General features: G+C 42.3%; 1 protein-coding gene across 2 annotated transcripts in view; it reads left to right on the forward strand.

Annotated features, from left to right (window-relative positions):
- Window positions 1–1,119: 1,119 nt before the first annotated feature.
- Window positions 1,120–20,540, forward strand: part of tnmd (tenomodulin) — a 202,964-nt gene continuing 183,543 nt past the window's right edge. For both annotated transcript variants that reach the window (XM_043704491.2, XM_087991783.1), the window contains exons 1-2: window positions 1,120–1,216; window positions 1,400–1,534. In XM_043704491.2, coding sequence (XP_043560426.2) covers window positions 1,172–1,216; window positions 1,400–1,534 — 180 coding nt within the window. In that variant the 5' untranslated portion in view covers window positions 1,120–1,171. The remainder of the gene's footprint in view (window positions 1,217–1,399; window positions 1,535–20,540) is intronic.

Genomic DNA, 20,540 nt, shown 5'->3' on the forward strand with positions numbered 1-20,540 from the left:
TACTATCCCTCCTTTACAAAGCATACAGACAAATGCCCACACCACCTCCAGCTCACCCAGGGGCAATGATTGCAGGGACTGTATTTCATAAGTGAACTCATCAATGAATATTCACACACAGAAGAAAGAGGCAGACAATGGCTGGCACCACACTGCTAGAGGTGCAGGTCACCACTGCCATGAATGGTTAGGTCATTCAGCCATTCCAGTTTCCACTAATGGTCAGAGGATGTGACTCTTTAGAGAGATTGCATGTGGTGAAATTCCAGTGTGCTGACAAGCTAGGGACTGGACACCTCTCCATTTCCTCTCCAATACCAGTGACCTTGTGCAGAGCAGCTGAGGTCACCACTCATTATGAATATACTTCTATTACTAGCAAGACCCTCCAGAACTGGATCTCCAACAGAGGTGATGCCTTCTACCTCTCTGACCAATGGCATCCCATACCATAGGTCCCAAAACATAAGGCAGGTGAAAGTGAGGACTGCAGAAGCTTAACATCAGAGTCTAGATTCGAGGGTGCTGGAAAAACACAGCAGGTCAGGCAGCATCCGAAGAGCAGGAAAATCGACGTTTCGTGCAAAAGCCCTTCATCAGGAATGCCCGAAACATCAATTTTTCCGCTCCTCAAATGCTGCCTGACCTGCTGTGCTTTTCCAGCAAAACTCTAATCTTGACCCCAAAAATAAGGCAGTCTGGTTAGGCCGTTACTATCAACTGTCGAAAACAATATAGATCTCCAGGACTGTAGAGGATCTGCTTGTTTCCAATCCTCAGTGTTATACTATGAACAAATCAGCCCGCCCTTCCTGATGGACAAATGGACATTAAGTGAGTTGATCGAGGGGCTAAGGGAATATATTTATTTGCTGGACACAGAGCTAGTAGATACTTTCACAATTTAACTTTGACATGTCGCAAACTGTTCAAGTCAAAAGTCTTTTTACAGTGAACTCAATTAACTGGATTTTGGCAGTGAAGTGAGTTATGATTTAACATTTTGTGGGGACAGAATTTCAGGAGCAGCGAGCGGCGCCTTTAAGACAAACAGCTGAAATTTCACTCAAAGTGGAATTGCAAGTGTCTGGATTTGGGGAATAAAAGTCTCGTTTGCTCGGTGCTGGTGAATAATTTGTGATTCAGGCTCTCGGACCAGGGTTTTGAAATAATGGCAGAAAAACCAAACCTAGAGGGACAGTACTTAGCTGCAGATGTAAGTATTTATATACTTTTAATATTTGAAAAAATATTTCTTCTTTTCATGTTGTTGAACACATGGGTTTTAAGAGATGTTTATTTGCACGTGGCATAAGTTGGGAGTTGTTTTGCTTAACTTTGCTTGAGTGTCAGCAGTGCCGAAGGAGATTAACGAATTTGATTTATTGTACATTTGTAGGTTTTTGTCATGAAAGAGAAACGCGTTCACCGCTCGAGCTGTGTGAAGTTTGGGACGCTGCTGGCTCTGGTGGTGATTTTGCTTCTACTGGGTTCCTTTGGTGCTCACTATTACTGGGAGCAGAGGGAGAGCAAGGTGAGAAACGACCCTGGTTAACAACTAAGCCTCGATCAGTGTTTGATTGCCGCACTCAGTCCGACTCCAGTGGGGGTCTTACTATGTAAAAAGAAAACAAAAAAAAATATGAACAGCAAAAGTCAAAGCTGCAAACAAATTTAAAAAGTTCGAGATTTCAAGATTCAATAGTGGAATGGTTTTCTTCCAGTGGCGATATGCACACGGTATTAATGATGTCGAACCCAATGCCTCGCAATCTTTCTTTTCGACCTTGTTTCCAAGTTTTGAAAACTCCTGCGAGAATTTGAGGGTACACTCTTAAAAAAAATCAGTCTTTCCCCACACGGGAGTCCTGAGGACCCCCACCCACCCCCACGCCCTCGTATATCAAATCCTAAAATGTGCTGGATTAGTGGTGTCTTGGTCCAAATTCGGGGGAAAAAAAAGTGGTTCAATGTTTTAATCGTCACGTCTTCAAAGTACGTTCGGGAATATATAATTCTCCTTGGGATTGAAAGGTTCAGGCAGGTGTACTGTCTGGCAATGACTGCTGGTGTGTGTCGAGTTCAGGGACGATTATTTTAATAAACCCAGATGTTTTAAGGTATTTCCCATAAACTCTGGATTCCCCAAATCAGTTTACAACCAAGTTATGTCGTCCTGAAGTGCACTTGCCCCTGTGCTTAGTAAGTTCACACATATATACGATATTGGACAAACAGCTTGTTTTTAATTGGTGTTGACTAGGAGACAATTAGTGGGCCGAATGCTGGTGAGACCTCTCCTAGACTTCTTTAAAAAATGCTGTGCAGTCGGTGATGTACACCTGGGAGAGCAGACAAGGCTTTGATTTAACAACTGAACAGAAAGACACGTCAACACTCCTTCAGTTAGATTTTGTCGGCAGTCTCTGAAATGGAACTTAAACCCATGGCCTTATGTCTCAGAAGTGAGACCAGTAATCTTGTACCAATGCTTCCATCAAAAAAATAACAGGCGAAGGAATGCTAGGCCGTACCTTTCAACATCAGTCTGCTAATGTCACCGACAGAACTCTCTAATCGTTAGTGCACAAATTACATCATGATTTCAGTGCTGTACTGGCACCCGTACCCGAATTTATTTATTAATAATAAGCTGCAGACTGGCAGTTTAGTGATCTCCCAGCAGAATGGAAAGTGGAACTTTATGGAATTGGTGCCAATTGAACCAAATTAATAAGCAGCCAGACACAGAGCTGTGTCGCGTGCTGAGAAGATACCCACAGGTTACTTGCACCATTTGACTCATACTTATCAGTGACTGGAATAGTCAGATCTTCTCCCTTTGCCTCTTACTGGGGGAGCTGCTCGATTTGGGGAAGAGGGCAATTAGGAGGTTAAGATGTGCCCGGGAGAAGCTGATAGGGCTGAGTGCCTCCACACCACTTACATGCCAGGAGCCATGAAACAGGGAGAGAGAGTATTATGTTGCTGCAAGGACTGAATGTGACTCATCATGTCTGCACCAGCTCTTTGAATGGCCATCATCACTTAGTACCATTTTCCCAACACCCTTACACATTGTAATCACCTTTTGAATGCCTCAGTTGAATCTACTTCCACTGCACTTTCAGGCAGTGCCTACCTAATGCAACCCAAATCAAAAAGGTTGTTGGTACACAGCAGGGCAGGCAGAGAAATAAACAATTAAACTTTCAGCTCCGTGACCTTGAAAGGTAATGAAAGGTCACAAATCTGAAACATTAACTGCGGTTTTCCCTCCACAGATGCTACCTGACCTGCTGAGTCTTTCCAGTATTGTGTTTTCATTACTTATCAACACATCTGGGCACAATTTTGCCAGTAGGCTTCAGGCCAACACCATCGAGATCAAATGGGTATGAGATATCTATGGGGAATGATCCCTCCCCTGAGACTTTCCTGGTCAATTGGTGGCCAGACCAGGAACTCACTGCCCATTTCAGAACAGTGTTTGAATGCTCGCAAAGGTGGAGAGTCAGCAGAAGATTCTGCAGGACAGAAGCAGCAGTTAGATACTGAGCAAATGAGAGAGGGCATCCCAAGATAAAGGTGCTTTTCCTATAATCCTAACTTCAAATATTGGCCTTAACAGCATGCTTTGGATCACAGGGTGTATCCAAGTGGTTCTTTTTGGATTCTGTTAAATATAGTTAAGAGAAGACTCGACAAATGGCAATTTGTTCAAAGGTGGGTGTTTACTGAGTAATAATAATAACGATAGAACATAGAACATTACAGCCAGTATAGGCCCTTTAGCCCTCAATGTTGCATCGACCTGTAAAACCAATCTGAACCCCATCTAATCTACCATTTAAATGCCCTTAATGTTAGCGAGATATTACTGTTGCAGACAAGGTATTCCATGCCCCTACTACTCTCTGAGTAAAGAACCTACCTCTGACATCTGTCCTATATCTATCATTCCTCAATGTAAAGCGATGTCCCCTCATACTAGCCATCAGCATCCAAGGAAAAAGTCTCTCACTGTCCACAGTATCTTATCTTCTGATCTTCTTGTATGTCTCTATTAAGTCACCTATTAACCTACTTCTCATTAATGGAAACATCCTCAAATCCTTCAGCCTTTCCTCAAAAGACCTTCCCTCCATACCAGGAAACGTCCTGGTAAATCTCTTCTGCATGCTTTCTAATGCTTCCACATCTTTCCTATAACATGGCAACCAGAGCTGTACGCAATACTCCATGTGTGACCACACCAGAGTTTTATACAGCTGTAACATGATCTCATAGCTCAGAAACTCAATGCCTCTACCAATAAAACCTAACACACTAAATGCTTTCTTAATAACCCTATCAACCCGAATAGCAACTTTCAGGAATCTATGTACATGGATACCAAGATATCTCTGCTCATCCACGCTACCAAGAGTCTTTCCATTAACTCAGTACTCTGTATTCCTGTTATTCCTTCCAAACTGAATCACTTCATACTTTTCCACATTAAACTCCATTTGCCACCTCTCAGCGCAGCGCTTCAGCTTATCTATGTCCCTCTGTAACCTGCAACATCCTTCCGCACTATCCACAACTCTACACACCTTAGCGTCATCCACAAATTTACTAATCCATTCTTCCATGCCCTCATCCAGGTCATTTTTAAAAATGACAAGCAGCAGTGGCCCCAAAACCGATCCTTGCGGCTCACCACTGGTAACTGAACTCCAGGATGAATATTTCCCATCAACCACCACCATCTGTCTTCTTATAGCTAGCCAATTACTGTTCCAAAATGGTACATCACCCCCAATTCCATGCCTCCGTATTTTTCTGCAATAGCCTACTATGGGGAACCTTATCAGTGCAGATGATATTAAGAGTAACAAATGGAAAAGAAAGGAAAAAAGCAACAAACTTCATGCCTTTCTGCCCATCGGGGACCCCTCAATCAATGGCTGGTCTGGAGACTTCAATTCATTCCTGGCACTGTTCACCATCCTGATTCAAGGTGAAGTCCCACTCTCAGAACAAAGCGCTCTCTCTCTCTGTTATACAGTTTCAAAACAGACAGTACAGAAACAGCCACAGAACAACAACAAGCTGCTGGCACAATCTTTGGCCCATAAAAGGAATGTTCACAGGACTCGTTCAAGGTGTTGAATATCATCATTAACGTTTAGCCCTTCGGCCCATCCAAAACACAGCCAGAACATTATTATTCAGGGAAGAAAATCCCCTCCAATGGATGGTCTGACTGGAACGCAGAATCCTTTTCTTCCACTGGAGACCACCTGCAGGTAGTTACCTTGTTCCCTACTGCTCCTGGGAAGGTGGAAGACATCTGGAAAACCCCAGTCATGCCTCTGACAATTGGCCATTAAGGAACTCAACTGGATACCCACCATTTGCAGACTGACAGTTGCCCCAGCTTTGAGAGAATAGTCCAGGCTAGGATAGAGATAGGGAATTTTTTGTGCGGGCAAAGTTCCACAGTTACCTCCTCCCAATCTGTGACTGGCCTCATTGGCCTCAGAGATTCATTCTCTGGATAAATCGTGTACCATAAGAGTTAGGAAGTTGGATAAAGTGATGTGATCATTATTGTCGAGCTGTAAGCACCACAATGATCTAACTTTGCAGAATTTCCATCTGCTTGAAAAGCTGTTGTGTTTTGTTAGGGTGTTTTTAACATTACTCCATTTAATCTGCCTCACGCGTAGAAAAAGTTGCATTGTGGATGCTAATCTGCAGCCACCGCAGTACTAATATGGCTGCTGTCTACACAACAATGCTCCCCTTTACTTGGTAGATCTACTCAACAAATCGGGTTTTCTTTGGGAACTCCACAATAATTTTGGTTTATGGCTTTAAGCATGGCCTTTTCTGCTATTATTGAGATGCTTACACAGTACATGTTTGTTGCCAAAAGAAATGGCCAACATCTGACTGAGTGATAAAAGCCTTCTGGTTCTGTGTCTGACAGTGGCCTTACTCATGAATCCATCTTTGGGGGAAAAGAAATCCATTTGGAGAAATGTATTAAAAAAGTAAAGCAACAGGTCAGTGAGCAAACATGCACTCAGTGCTCTACTGCATTACGCTGACCAGGAAGCCTCATTCTTCACCTGTGCTTAGCTGATCTCAGCAAGAGCAAAAGTGGATCATTACAATTGGTCTCAATCTAGATTTCAGGAGGTACAGGGAGAAAACTGACCATATGCTTTGTGACCAAAATTCAGTCATCTTCTGAAAGGATAAGACTGTATTAATCGATGAGATATAGGTCACAACTCACATCCCCAAGCTAAATATATACTTAAACTTCCACATTTCATTTTCACGAACATTTTTAAAACTAAATCTTGAGCATTAGGTGAGCAGTTTGAGTTTGACTCGGTTGAGATGTCCTACACAATGAGATGTAGGAGCAAAAGTAGTCATTTGGCCATCAAGTCTGCTTTGCCGTTCAATGAGGTCATTGCTGAAGAGCTTACACCCCCGAAGAGCTAAAATGGGATTTTCAAATTCTGTCCAAGACCTTGTTTCTGCCTACCTCTGTAACCATCTGTTACCATGGAACCCTCCAAGATTTTTGTACTCTTAGAATTCTGGCCTCTTTCACCATTCTACACTGGCCTTCAGCAAGCCATCGGCTATGGACCACCTCTGTACTTGAAGCATGCCCTTTTAAACCACTTTTTTGACCAAACCTTTTGGTCCTGATGAAGGGTTTTGGTCTGAAACGTTGAGTTTCCTGCTCCTCAAATGCTGTTTCACTTGCTGTGCTCTTCCAGCTTCACATCCATTGACTTCGAGCATCTGCAGTTCCTATCATCTCCAAGTTTAGTTTATTCTTTCTTGGACATCTGGGTGTCATTGGCTGGGCCAGCATTTATTACAAATGCCGAACCATCCTTGAGAAGATGGTGGTAAGCCACCTTTGGGAACTGCAGTCCTTGGTGTGTAGGTACGTCCACACTTGGAAAGGGAAGTCCAGCAACCATGAAGGAATGCCAAGGGTGGCACAGTGGCTCAGTGGTTAGCGCTGCTGCCTCACATCACCAGGGATCCAGGTTCGATTCCAGCCTCGGGTGACTGTTTGTGTGGAATTTGCACATTCTCCCCATGTCTGCGTGGGTTTCCTCCGGGTGCTCCGGCTTCCTCCCACAATCCAAAGACGTGCAGGTTAGGTGAATTGGCCATGCTAAATTGCCCATAGTGTTAGGAATGTGTAGGTTAGGTGCATTCGTCAGGGGAATGGTCTGGGTGGTTACTCTTTGGAGGGTCGGTGTGGGCTTGTTGGGCTGAAGAGCCTGGTTCCACACTCTAGGGATTCTATGAATGACAATGTAGTTCCAAATCCAGATAGTGCGTGGCTTGGAGGAGACCATAATGGTGGTGGTACATCTGCTGCCCTTGTAGGTCAAGTTAGCAGCAGTTACAGGATTTGAAGATACTGTCAAAGCAGAAGATATGCAGCTGCACCTGTTGTATAGGAGCTGTGCAAAATTCATCCAGTTAACATACAAAAGGCCATCTAACATCTTTATAATGTTATGTCTGGATATCATATAAGAAAACAGGGTTTTATTATGGGTCTGTTGCAGAGTGTTTGATATATTATTTCTACTAATGAGGGAACCATAAATTATGCATGGTCAATCAGAGCTCAGTGTAAGAGTGACATTGTGCTGCTGTGACATAATGTGGTGATAAGAAATGGATTACTCATGTTAATAGGCTTGTCATCTGAAGTCTTATAGTGCTGGGATTGAAGTTTATTGCTGCTACTGTTTTGGGATACCATGTTTTATAATTCAGCTGAGAAATGATGGATGCTGTCAACTGGAGCAAAATATTATGTTTTCCCTTGGTGCCAGAATTTAGCTTCACACACTCGCCAATATTTAACCCTCAGACATCTTTTAAAAAGATGCATTGGGTTGAACTTTACCAGAAGTGAGCTGTGTCAATTTCGACAAGAATCATAGAAGGATTCAAGCCATGAGCCAAAGCATGATGTGACATACACTATTCTGAAACTTACCTCATTACCCATGTAACATGCTCCAAGGCACCCCACCCACTGTATCTTCCATCTCTGTACAAGCTGAGACTGCCCAAGATTCCTGGTGCAATATTTAAAACACAGCTTTTATTAACCAGCTCAAGGTCTGTCAATCTGGAGCTGTCCTGCACGGTTCCTCTGTTTTCACGAATTGTCCCAGACATGGCAGACAGAGGATTATTGCCGTCTAACTTTGCGGACGGGGCCTGGAGGTTCTGGTGGATGCATTAGTACAGAGAATAGCTCTTGTCTTCCCTCAGGACTGGCAGAGGAGACTTACACCATCAGACCTTGCCAGCTTGGTCTTAGTTTACCACCTTGGTCAATGCTGTTTCCAAGTTCTGCCGAAACACACAGCAATGTCACAAGAAGATAAAAGACCTTCTCTGCTACACAGCTAAAGGTGCCGCCATCTTTTTTCTGCTCCCACACACTCACCCTGCCACTGCACCCACCTTCTCTAACACAGCTGGTGGGGGCAATGTGGAGAGAAAGTATCTCCACTGGAAAGCTGCAACCCCAGCTGTGGCCCTCTGGGAATGTTGGCTGTTTGTGATTGGGTGGGGGAGGGCATAGGCATCATTGAATGCATGTACCACTGCCAAGAGGTCATTTTCCTTTATGTTACAGGCTCCAGCCTCTGCAGGGGACCACATGCCAACTGGAAAATTCCAGACCTTGTGAAGTTTGCCTTTTTTAAGCATAACCAATTGGTTGCCTACCTTTAATGGGCAAATAACCACAACACCCCTCACAGAGACAACTTACTTCAAAATAAGTTGGAGATGGGCACATGCCAGCAGCCTGGCATCCTAGCTGGTCCTACAAATTAGACAGCACACCCGCTTCCAGACCCATTACTTTTGCTGGATGAAAAATCAATTCTATTCAAACCTTGCAGAACAGCATGTAAAGTAAATATTTTTTAATGCAGCTAATTCACAACCAAGATCAAGATACACCGCTCTCATAAAATATAAATCACTTCTTCAATCTTCAGTGGCATGAAATTACCGTTCAATAAAATGATGACAATGTTGCAAAAGGCAAACACCTGGCAACTCATTTCCTTCTCATATTATAAAGTTTTGGGTTTGACTTGATATTGCAAAGCTCAGTATTGTAATAAAATGCAAAATAATAACATGCATTAGAAATCTTAGCTTATTTGGGCAATGCAACGTAAAACAGAATGTGGGACAATTAATGTGCTATTTTGTTCTGACATATTTGATTTGTCTACATGACTTACGTGAGTTTAATACCACCCATGGGGCAGTTTAACTATTATGAAGCTTTCCAACTGTTCAAAAATCAATTGCTGTTAGTATAGCAATGCAGAAAGCTTAGGAATTAAAAGATAAGAAAAAATGTCTTGAGAACCCCTATCTACTGTCATTATTACATGTAAGTAATTATTTCTGTGCACTGATTACTTCCAGCGCTGATCTTGTCTATCATAAATAAGCTTATCAAAGGGCAAAATAGAAATGACAATGTGAATCAGTCTAATGTCCCTGTCATGTGAGGCAGCTGTTCAATAATGATTTAAATTTTCCAAGCAACATATTTTGCTTCGCCAAATGCCAGCGTACACAGCACAGAGGAGCAATAGCTTTCAATTAGAGGCACTCAGCTCCTTAATAATTCTCAATTCTCCTGAATTATGGGTGCTACGTGATGAATGGCTGTGGGCGCTGTGACTTGGTGAATGACAGGTAAATAAGCTGAAGGGAAAGAAAGAAAAGATGGGCTTTGCTTCATTCTAGAAATTGCATTTTTAGCCAGGTACGTAGGTAAAGTAGAAACGAAAGATCAACCAAGTTCAAACAGCCTTAACTCTCGAATCACCTCTAAGTTATCTGATTTCCTGTTAGCTCTGTCAATAATGCTGAATGCTTTATGTTACATTGAACAAGCTCCAAATGGCAGGAAGGTAGGAACGTGAGTACACTATTCAGCCCTTCAAATATATTGAATGATATGACTGTTTACTGATTAATTTACGAGAAAACTAATTATGAATGTGCCAGAATGAAGCTGGTGGCAAATCAGATGTGGTGCAGTCAATAATTGCATTTTGTATAGTTGCAGAATGCTAAAACTATCTTCCTTATTTAATTTTATGTGATTTTTAAAAAAATTATGCTTGCAGGAAAAGTTTATATCATAAAAGTTACATTTCATTGTCATTTTCAACACATTGATTCAATTTTTTGTTTAAAAAAAATCAGAATGTTAATGCATACTGGTTCTAATTTTCATTTGAGCTGTAAAGTCAATTGAGATTTGGATTTTAAAATAATCCAAAAAGCAAATGTGATGGTATTATAGCTCTGAGGTATATTTTGTCCTTTTTATCTGAAGAAAGCTTGAGACAGAGATTCAAAGCAATCTGCTCAAAGCCAATAAAGTAAACAGCTTGTGAGGCCTTTTTAGTTTAAAGTTGAAACGATAGATGCAGCCTGAATGGGTGGGGTCAAGCTCACACAGAACCAGAAATTTTAGTTTTAGCTTTCTGCACTTGCTGGGGTCTTGAAGCTGGATGTGGAACCTCTTATTCCTCCCTCAGTTACAGCTAACAGCTGAGGTTCTCTTCCTGCTGCTAGAAATGGAATGTGAGACAATCTGTTTTAATGAATTTGCCTTTGCCAACGGTGTTTATGGGATGTTACACATTGGAACAGTTAATTAGTAGTAATTATGTTTATTAATTTGTTAAGCATTTCAATAGTTGCAGTTAAGTCAATTCTTTTTTTGTCTGTATTTTACAATAATGTAAAAATAGTACATTTTGCTTAATGTCAAATAGTTTGACCAATCAAATTGCATCTGGAGTGTAATGCCTTTACAATAAGAAAATGTGAAGGTCTAGACTACCTTCTTGATATATTTTTGAGGGGATTTGGTCTCATCCATAATTTAAGAGTGTATAGAACAGCTGTGAAGAATATTTTTGAAGTTAGTTCAAGGAGCAGCAACGATACATACACAATTTTATAGAGTTGGCATCCTAGTATTTTATGGATATGTATCTTTCCTCAGTGCACACTCTCTTTGCTTGAGCTCAAAGTATTTTGCTGAAATTTCCTTCTTTGCTGTGCCTTTGACTATGAGATCATTGTTATTTGCACATTTTAATGAGAAAAATGTTTTCTCTTGAAGAAGAAGCAAGTTAAATGCATGATCAAGTGACAAAGAATAAGAAGGATAAGTTCTGATAAGTGTGATGAGATCAGAACAGGAAAGGCACATGTGGAACGTGCATTCTAGCATTGAACAGTTGGCATCAATTATCAGTTTGTGTTGTGCATTTTATTCTTGAAGTGTTCTTGGTTGGGGAAGGGGCTGGAAAGAGAGCTAGGGCTCTTTCCATTAATCTAGAATTACCTTGAAAAAAAAATCATACCTCCTCCAAACCTGTATGACTCTAAAATTCCCCCAACAGCCTGGTAATGAAAAAAATCAACCAATGAGACCAAACAGTGTCAGTGTCAAGACTAATTCTCAATGTCTAGATATTAGCCAGTGCCCTCATTTCCTGAGATAAGTCCCTGTTTGCCCAATAAATTGTTAAATAAATTGTAGTTTGGTTCTTGATCAAAACGTTTGACAGACTTTTTATGCTGTGGAAGAGCAGAATGTTCAAACAGATAGCACATATCAGCCATTTCCAAGGTCAGTACGTGGGAATTAATTCCAGCAAGTCTGGGACAGACTTTATGCTCCAGCAGATGGCAGATGTTGAATGGGAACAGGGACCTCCTGGAAAGCTACAGACCCAATATCTAGACTTGATTGTTTGCAAAGTCTGGGATTGGTTTTTCAAGAGTCTGGTTAGAAACTATTGAGGTCAATTTTGTGGGGTTTTGAAAGTTTTAAGTTTACTGTAACAAAAACAGAAATTGCCAGAAGAGCTTAACAGGTCTGGTAGCATCTGTGGAGTGAAATCAGAGTTAACAATCCGGGTCAAGTGATCCTTCCTCAGAACTGATAGCAGTTAGGAAAATGTTGGTTTATATGAAGAAAATAGGGTGGGGGAAGGTGGTAAAGAGTAAACAATAGGTGGGGAGAGAGCCCAAAGAGAGAGAAGAGCAGTTGGACAGATAAAGGACTGGATAACTGCCTGACTGGGAGGATGATTAGAGTGGTGCTGGAAAAGCACAGCAGGTCAGGCAGCATCCAAGGAGCAGGAAAATTGACGTTTCGGGCAAAAGCCCTTCATCAAGGCGAATTTCCTGCTCCTCGGATGCTGCCTGACCTGCTGTGCTTTTCCAGCACCACTCTGATCTAAACTCTGATTTCTAGTATCTGTAGTCCTCACTTTTACCTGGGAGGATGAATAGCTGTTAATGGGGACTGTTAGTGGCTAACAATGGGCTGTGTTTAATAGCAGGCTATGAAATAACAAGGCCTGATATGTGAGGGTAGGGATAAGGACATGGGATGGCTCAAGCCCTAAAGTTATTGAACTCTATATTGAATCCAAAAGGCTGCCGGGTTCCCAAGCAGAAAATGAGATGCAAATTCTTCGAGTTTGCATTGAGCTTCACTGGAACACTGCAGCAAGCCTGAGACAGAGATGTTGGCCAGGGAACAGGGTGGTGTATTAAAAGTGGAAAGCAACTGGAATATCTATCTTTCTTGTAGACAGAACATAGGTGTTCTGCGAGCAGTCACCCAGTCTATGCTTTGTTTTCCCAATGTGGAGGAGACCACACTGAGAGTAGCAAATGTGGGCCCTTGGATACTGAGGAGGGAGGAGGTAAATGGGCAGGTCTTTCACCTCCTGCGGTTGCAGGGGAAGATACAATGAAGTGGTTGGGATTGCTGGGAGTGAAGGAAAAGTAGACCAGGATGTCCCATAGGGAATTATCCCTGCGGAAGGCTGATAAGCGGGGGGGAGGGGAGAGGTGGAATATGTGTCTGGTAGTAGCATCTCACTGGCAGTGGTGGCAATGGTGGCTAATGATCCTGTGGATGGGATGCTGGTGGGATGGTAGGTGAAGACAATGGGGTCCCAATCCCTGTAGTGCGAGGAAAGTGAGGGATGAGGTGCAGGAGAGGGTTTGGATCTGACTGAGGGCCCTGTCAACTAGAGTGTTGAGAAATCCTCGGTCGAGGAAGAAGATGGATATTTTGGAGACATCATCAGAACAGACGAGGAGAAGCTGGCAGAATGGCATACGCTTTTCACAGGAAGCAGGATAACTGTGGGAATCTCGGTGTGTTTATAGTGGATACTGGTGGCCAGCCTATCACCAAAAATGGAAATTGAGATGTCGAGGAAGGGAGGCGTCAGATGGACCAGGTGAAAGTGAGAGCAGGTGGAAAATCAAAGCAAAACCGCTAATGTTTCCAATTCCGGATGACAGGGAAGCAGCGGCAGTGATATCGTCAGTATACTGGGTAAGAATTGTGTGTGGGGTAGGATGGGACTGGAACAAGGAATGTTCTATATACTCCACAAAGAGACAGGCATAACTGAGGCCCATGCTGGTACCATGGCCACCTCTCTGACCTGAAGAAAATGAGAAGTTTTTAAAAAAACAACGTTATTCAGGGTTTACAGCATCTGCAGTTCTTTCGGTTTTTATTCAGATTTACTATGTAGCAAATGCAGAAAGGAGAAAAGCTGTTTTGGTTTGACTGTCTATCTCTGTGTTGTAATAATAGGAATGCACACCTGAAGTGTGTACTTAGTGGCACAGAAACCTCTAGTGGGTGGTTTAAAATGGTGATCTCCCTGAAACTGCACAGTTGATGGTAGGCTTAGTGACAAAGGTGTCTGAACACTAGGTTTATAGAATTGTGTTTTTTTAACCTTTTCACAGCAATTATTGAGAATGAGTTGTGTTTTCATATAGATGATTCAAAAAGGTTTATGTTGTTAAAAAAGCAAAACCTACAGGCAAGTCATGATCTATAACCTAAGATTCATGGCTATGGGCCTCATGCTGAAAAGTGGCACTAGCGTAGATTAAGTATAGCTTTGGAGGTACAGACTTGATGGGCCAAAGGGCCTCCCGTATTATATGATTTATGAGTCGGGTACAAATCTAGTCAGAAGCAGGGTCCTTGGTCTTAGTCTGACCACAGTTAAACTATAAATGCTAACAGGAATCCAGAAGGCCAGTTGTAGTTTCCTTTTGCTGTTGGGAAGGAGTCTTTCCTGGCAGGAGTGACCTTTATAAATTCAGGCCCGGATTTTCATCACACCAGACAGCCTTTTCAATGGGGATAGAAATGGCAAAAGTGACTCAAAATGACAAATCCTTTTCCTGAAGACAGTACTTACCATTTCCAAGGGGGCAGGAGTGGAATTAGCTTGGACCTCATGCCTGTGCAGTTGCCAGAGACAACCAGTCCCTTTCTGCCATTTAAAACTCACGTTGGTAACCCCACTGAGTGGAACCTGGAGTAGACAGGATTGACTAGTTCAGAGTCGGTCATTGGTGCATTCATTTGGGTTACCCAGGGTACCCTTTAGTGAGCTGTGGTAGCCCAATGGACATGGCTTCAGAACACCTTAAAGATGGGGCTTCGGTGCCCTTTGAGTGGGGGAGCAGGGCAAGGCTGGATACATCTGGGAGATGGGCTGAAGCACATCTGGGAGAGAAAATGTTGTGTGCTCTTAGGGGAGGCAGTCAGGTCACCTTTATGATTATCTTCTCTTGGAGAACAATGTGTAAAGGCTGCATAAATACCCTGGGATGATCAAATTTGTCAGGAGGTTCACACCTGTAAAGACGTGTCAATGCTATCATGAAGTGTGCCGAAATGTCAAAACTATCAACACCTCTCAAAATTTTTAATGAGTATCTTTTTTTCCTTAGGACAGTTATCTGTAATGTAGGACTTTAACGAAGAATAATGAATTACCTGTTCTCCTGTGTCCATAGATAGTTGTAGTTTCTAGGTGATTTGATAGGGTAGGCGAAGGGAGAAGATGTGCAGAGAAATAGGCACCATATTAAATCATGTGAGGGCAGCACGGTGGCTCAGTAGTTAACACTGTTGCCACACAGCACCAGGGACCCAGGTTCAATTCTAGCCTCAGGCAACTGTCTGTGTGGAGTTTGCACATTCTCCCAGTGTCTGCCTGGGTTTTCGCCAGGTGCTCCGGTTTCTTCCCACAGTCTAGGTGAATTGACCATGCTAAATTGCCCATAGTGTTCAGGGATGTTTAGGTTAGGTGCATTAGTCAAGGGTAATATAGAGTAGGGGAGTTTGTCTCAGTGGTTTACTCTTCGGAGGGTCAGTGTGGACTTGTTGGGTCCAATGGCCTGTTTCCACACTGTAAGGATTCTATTATCTATGATTAACATATATAATGTAAGGGGTTATGGGTAGAGAATCACAGGGTGGTGTTTGGTGTTATAAGGAGCCATGGGAAATGGGGAGCACACAATGTGAGGTTGAGTAAGAGGGATATGAGAGTAAAGGCGGGTGATAGGGTTTATATGTTAGTATCTTAGTATAATTATTGGATGCACTTTTGGAGCCCTCAGATAGGCTTTCTGCAGAGCATGCTTTGGCAGGTGGTCTTGACTCATTCCAGATTGACTGGCCCAGTTTCCATTTTAACCCATTCCTCTGGACTGAACATGGGGAGTACAGGCAACCATGTTTACTGATCAAGTGTGCAGAGATGAGAGTCCCTCCGCCACTGCACACTCCATCCTGGGAACAAAATCAAGGCCTTAGTCCTGCCAGCATGACCATTAACATGGTCAGAAAATTATCCCCAGTGTAGGCCAAAGCCTGGGACTGGATTTTATAGGTGTTGCACTGTCCATTCCCTCAGCGAAAACAATTTGGTTAAGGATGCCAGCACGCAATCCTGATGACCGCCCTGCATCAACGTAACACCGGAAGCAGCAGTATTGGCTTTAAAGCCCAGCATTTGCCCATTTCTCAGGAGGCAGTTCCACCTCAAAGACCTACCAGAAAATCAAAAGGCCGACAACTCTACTGTCCCAACAGCACCAGCCGGAGGTGATGGCCACTGCTGGGACTGCAGGTTCTGCGATGTTGCCAAAGAGTCCTGTTAGCTTTGGGTTTGGAGAGTCTTGGCAAGAGGTGTGAGGAAGATGTTGAGTTCGAATGACTGGAAGAAAGGTTAATGCCCTTAATGCAGATGGGGAAAGGTGTCCAGTTGATCCAGGGGACATACAAAGGGACCCCTTGCCTGATAACAGTACGTTTCCCTCATTAGATGGTAAATTGAAGGTTCTAGTAGACCAAGATTGAGAGAAGGAGGGAGCAGGCTGGAATAGACAGTGGTGGAGGGGTTGTTCTATCCATGTCTCCCCAACCCCTCATGAAAGTTGAGACAGTTAAGAGGCAGGCAGGTAGTATGCAGGAAGTCCACCCACTCGACATTTCCTGTTTCCTGCCTCCTTCATCTTCAACCCAACCAGGAGGGAAGTATAAACCCCTGCTGTACGATCTCAAAACCATGATTCTGATGTAAAGAATGCAGGTGAATATCAAAAAGCATAGAAAGGCAGAAGGAAAGTAAAACCATTCAGGAAAATGTGTGAGAATCATCAAGCCAAGAAAATGGAAAGAACTGAGATCAAATGGAGCAGTCTAAAGCAAAGGGCCAGATTTTTTCTGCAGATGTGCAGGTTTTGTGACAAGCCATAATATGAGATACTCTGCTCCAACTGCCTGTGTAATGAGTCACATTTTTTAAAAAAATTATTGAAGCACAATTGCATTCCTGAGCATGAGTCAAAAAGCTTATTAATGACTGTCAGCAATACTGAGACCTTCAAGTGATTCTAACGCTAATCTCCAATTTTTAGGTAATCAATCAGGTGTCACACTTACCTTTTGCAGATTTAATTTGGGTTTTCAAAGATTAAGTGATCATAATGCTGAACCAGAGCCAGGAATCACAAGCTTCTTCTGTATTTTGGTGTACTATACAAATCTTTTAGAGCATAGTCAATTGTGCAACATCCCCAAGTCGGCATAATTATTGATCTATTTTTAATGTGAGAAGGTGCATTTCGTTAAATACTTAATTTACAAGTTGCTATTTTTGTTTAATCAATGAGAGCTGAATTCTGTTGTAAAACCACTAGAAAGCTATTTGAGTCTAATCATTTTCGGCAGATAGTTTACACACTAGATAAAACTGTAAGTAGAGAGGGTAGAATTACCTTGGATCTAAATGTCTTTGCTGTCAAACGCCAGCAAAGAATTTCATATCGTGTGGCTTAAGGTATGCTTTATGGAAAGCAAGCCAGACAAAACAATTTAGTCTCACGGAAGGAAAGACGCTTCCCTGCTGCTGTGAATTTCAGAGGTGCAAGAAAGGTATACAATTGGTTCTCCTATAATATGTGTTTCTTCAATGTAAATTGGCTTTAATGCGATTGAAGAATTTAGACAGTTGTTTGTAGAATGCGAACTTTCCTTACTTGTATTGTCTTTAATGCAATCCTCACCCCATTATTTTAAATAGTGTGGCTATTGCGCGATTTTCTTATAAACTGAGATCTCACGAGAACAGAACTATCACGTTTTGGCAGAACTGACTGTACCTGGGAAATGAAGTGTACTATCTTATGTTTGGGGGATTAAACAATGAAATATGATGGGTCACCACAGATATCTTTCACATCCATAGACTGTTACAAAATATCAAATTTTTGGATCTGTGCTTTAATTTGGGTAAAATGGAGGTCATTGACTTGCAGTCATTTCCACAATATCTTTGACGTAGGGGAGAGTGGCTAGGGTTTATGGATGCATTTTGTCTGCTTGTTGGGATTTGTTGCTGAGAAATCAGTGGACTGTTTTCATTGGGTGCCCGTTCTTTTTGAATATACTATACTGATTTCCCTCTGTTCTGTATAGTTCCTCTGTGCTGCTGTGTGTGGTGGCTCATTGAAATAATGTTCTAATGCAGCTTCATTTGAGGGTGTTGGGGTGATGATTCTGTAGTTCAGTATTTGGTCCGTATGTGTTGATTTCCTGTAGATGCTGGTTTGAAGTTCCCCTTTGGCTGTTCGCGCTATTGTGATATCTAGGAATGGCAGTTTGTTGTTATTTTCCTCCTTTTTAGTGAATGTTATGCCAATAAGGGTGTTACTGATGGTCTTGAAGGTTTCCTATAATTTTGTTTTGTTTAGTGATGACAAAGGTATCATCCACATAGTGGACCCAAAGTTTGGGTTGGATGGTTGGCAGAGCTGTTTATTAGAGTCTCTGCATTACTGCCTCTGCTAAGAACCCTGATATCAGAGATCGCATGAGTGTTTCCTTTGGTTTGTCTGTAGATTTTGTTGTTGGTGAAGTGGGTGATAAGGCAGAGGTCCACTAGCGTGATGGCATTGTCCTTGCTGATGAAGTTGGTGGTGGTTGGTGTATGTGTCTTTGGTTCTTCTAATAATGTAGTCAGTGTTTCCTTGGCCAGGTTGATGTTGATGGATGCGAACAGGGCTGTTACGTCAAAGGAGACCATTATTTCATCTACTTCTACCTTGGTATCTTTGGTCTTCAGGAATTCTTGAGTGGAGTGGATGGAGTGGAGTGAGTCTTCTACTCAGTATATTAGTCTTTGGTGTCGCTCCTTGGCCAATCTGTAAATGCTGTTCCAGGCAGCAAGACCATGGGTCTGAGGGGGGCTCCGGGTTTGTGAATTTTGGGTAGAAGCGTGGTGTGCTCGATCCGTCTGCTTTTTTGGAAGTCGGTCTTATTAACTTCTCCAAATTTATGAAATTTTCTGAGTAGGGCTGTGATTCAGTTCTCTAGTTGTGGAGTCAGGTCTATCACCACTTGTTGATAAGTGTTGGTATCTGCAAGTGGTGAGTTTGCTTTCTCAATATAGAATTCTCTGATTTAAAATGACGACTGTCAAGTGTCCTTCGTCCTCCAGAGACCTTTCTTTAGAACAATTTGCTCAAGGGGTTGGGAATGTTAGTGATTAAACCATCCATTTACTTGGCTGGTGCAGTGGCTCAGTGGTTAGCACTGCTGTCTGGCAGTGCCATGGACCTGGATTTGATACCACCCTCTGACAACTGCATGGAGTTTTGAATACTCTCCCCCGTGTCTGTGTGGTTTTCCTCCGGGTACTCCGGTTTCCTTCCACAGTCCAGGGATGTGCAGGCTAGGTGGGTTAACCATGGGAAATGCAGGGCTACAGGGATAGGAGAGGGGGTGTGGGTCTGGATGGAATTCCTTTTGGACAGTCACTGTAGACTCAATAAGTCGAATGGTCTGCTTCCACACTGTAGGGATTCTATGATTTATGAGATAGAATGAAGTTGGCTGTCTGGACAATCACCAATTTGTATTTCTACCTGCATACAAAGCCCATGAGGTTCACACCCAGTTTCTGATGGCGTGGGACATGACATAAACATTGCAGCATTGGGTAAAATACTCTGTTGGAGGTAAACTCAAATCAGAATTGTTCAAATATAAATTGGCAAGGAGATAAGAAAAGGTCAGAAATTACAGGTTACTACTTCACTATTAAACAAAATGTATTTGCTATTCAGTTTCTGGTTTAACATTTTGAAAACTTCATTTGTCTCAGACAATGTTTATCCCTCAGTCAACATCACTTAAAACAGATTGTCGAGACATGATCTCAGTGTACTTTTGGAAGCTTGCTCAAGCATCCAAATTGTCTGCTGCCTTTTCCACATTTCAATAGTGGTTGGACTTCAAAACTATTTTATTGACACTAATGTGCTTGAATGCATTTCAGCAGAAGCAAGACAAACAATTGAGGGAGCAGAGAATAATGGCTTGCACTGTCAGATTTAAGAAGGAGACTCAACTGGAGTCTAAATATGTTGACTGGTTGGACCAAAAGACCTGTTTCTATTTTGTATCTGTTATGTGATCCTAGATAATATCAATGGTCGTTAAAGATATTCTGAAGTGTCAGTCTTTCATCGCATCAAAAACTTCATAAAACAAATTTTATTTTTTTGACTAGTCTTTATTCTGCTAAAGTCAGCAAGACTGCAGGTTACTAGGATCTCATTTACTCTCCGTCAGTTACTTCGTCATGAAAAGTGCATTTTAAATATGCAGACTGTGTGCTAGCCAGAGAACAGGCTTCAGGGCGAATTATTTAATGCAAGCACCTGCCAACCCTCAAGATTTTAGCTCCCGGTGTTAATCACTATTTCTTAATGTTGATTCCAGTCTGAACTTGGCAGGAATTATAGGTTACCAGTGGCAGACAGGAGTCAACATTTGTGGGGAAGACTTAGGGGAAGGAGAGTTCATGCTCCCACTGAGGATCACAGGTTTCGTAATGAGTTGGTCAAGAGATGGAATAACCGATGAACTGGGAGAGAATTGGAAATCCAGGAATAGGAGATACCCAGGGTATACTTGCAGAGCCAGGAAAAGCATTTTTCAGTACCTTGTCCACAAGGAGACTTTTTGAAGTAGAACTCTGGTCAAGCTGAATTAGCCTTGCTGTGATGTGGCTAAA

The sequence above is a fragment of the Chiloscyllium plagiosum genome, unplaced genomic scaffold, assembly GCF_037043375.1.
Source record: "Chiloscyllium plagiosum isolate Xiang-an unplaced genomic scaffold, Cpla_swu_hap1 HiC_scaffold_11, whole genome shotgun sequence".
NCBI lineage: Eukaryota > Metazoa > Chordata > Chondrichthyes > Orectolobiformes > Hemiscylliidae > Chiloscyllium > Chiloscyllium plagiosum.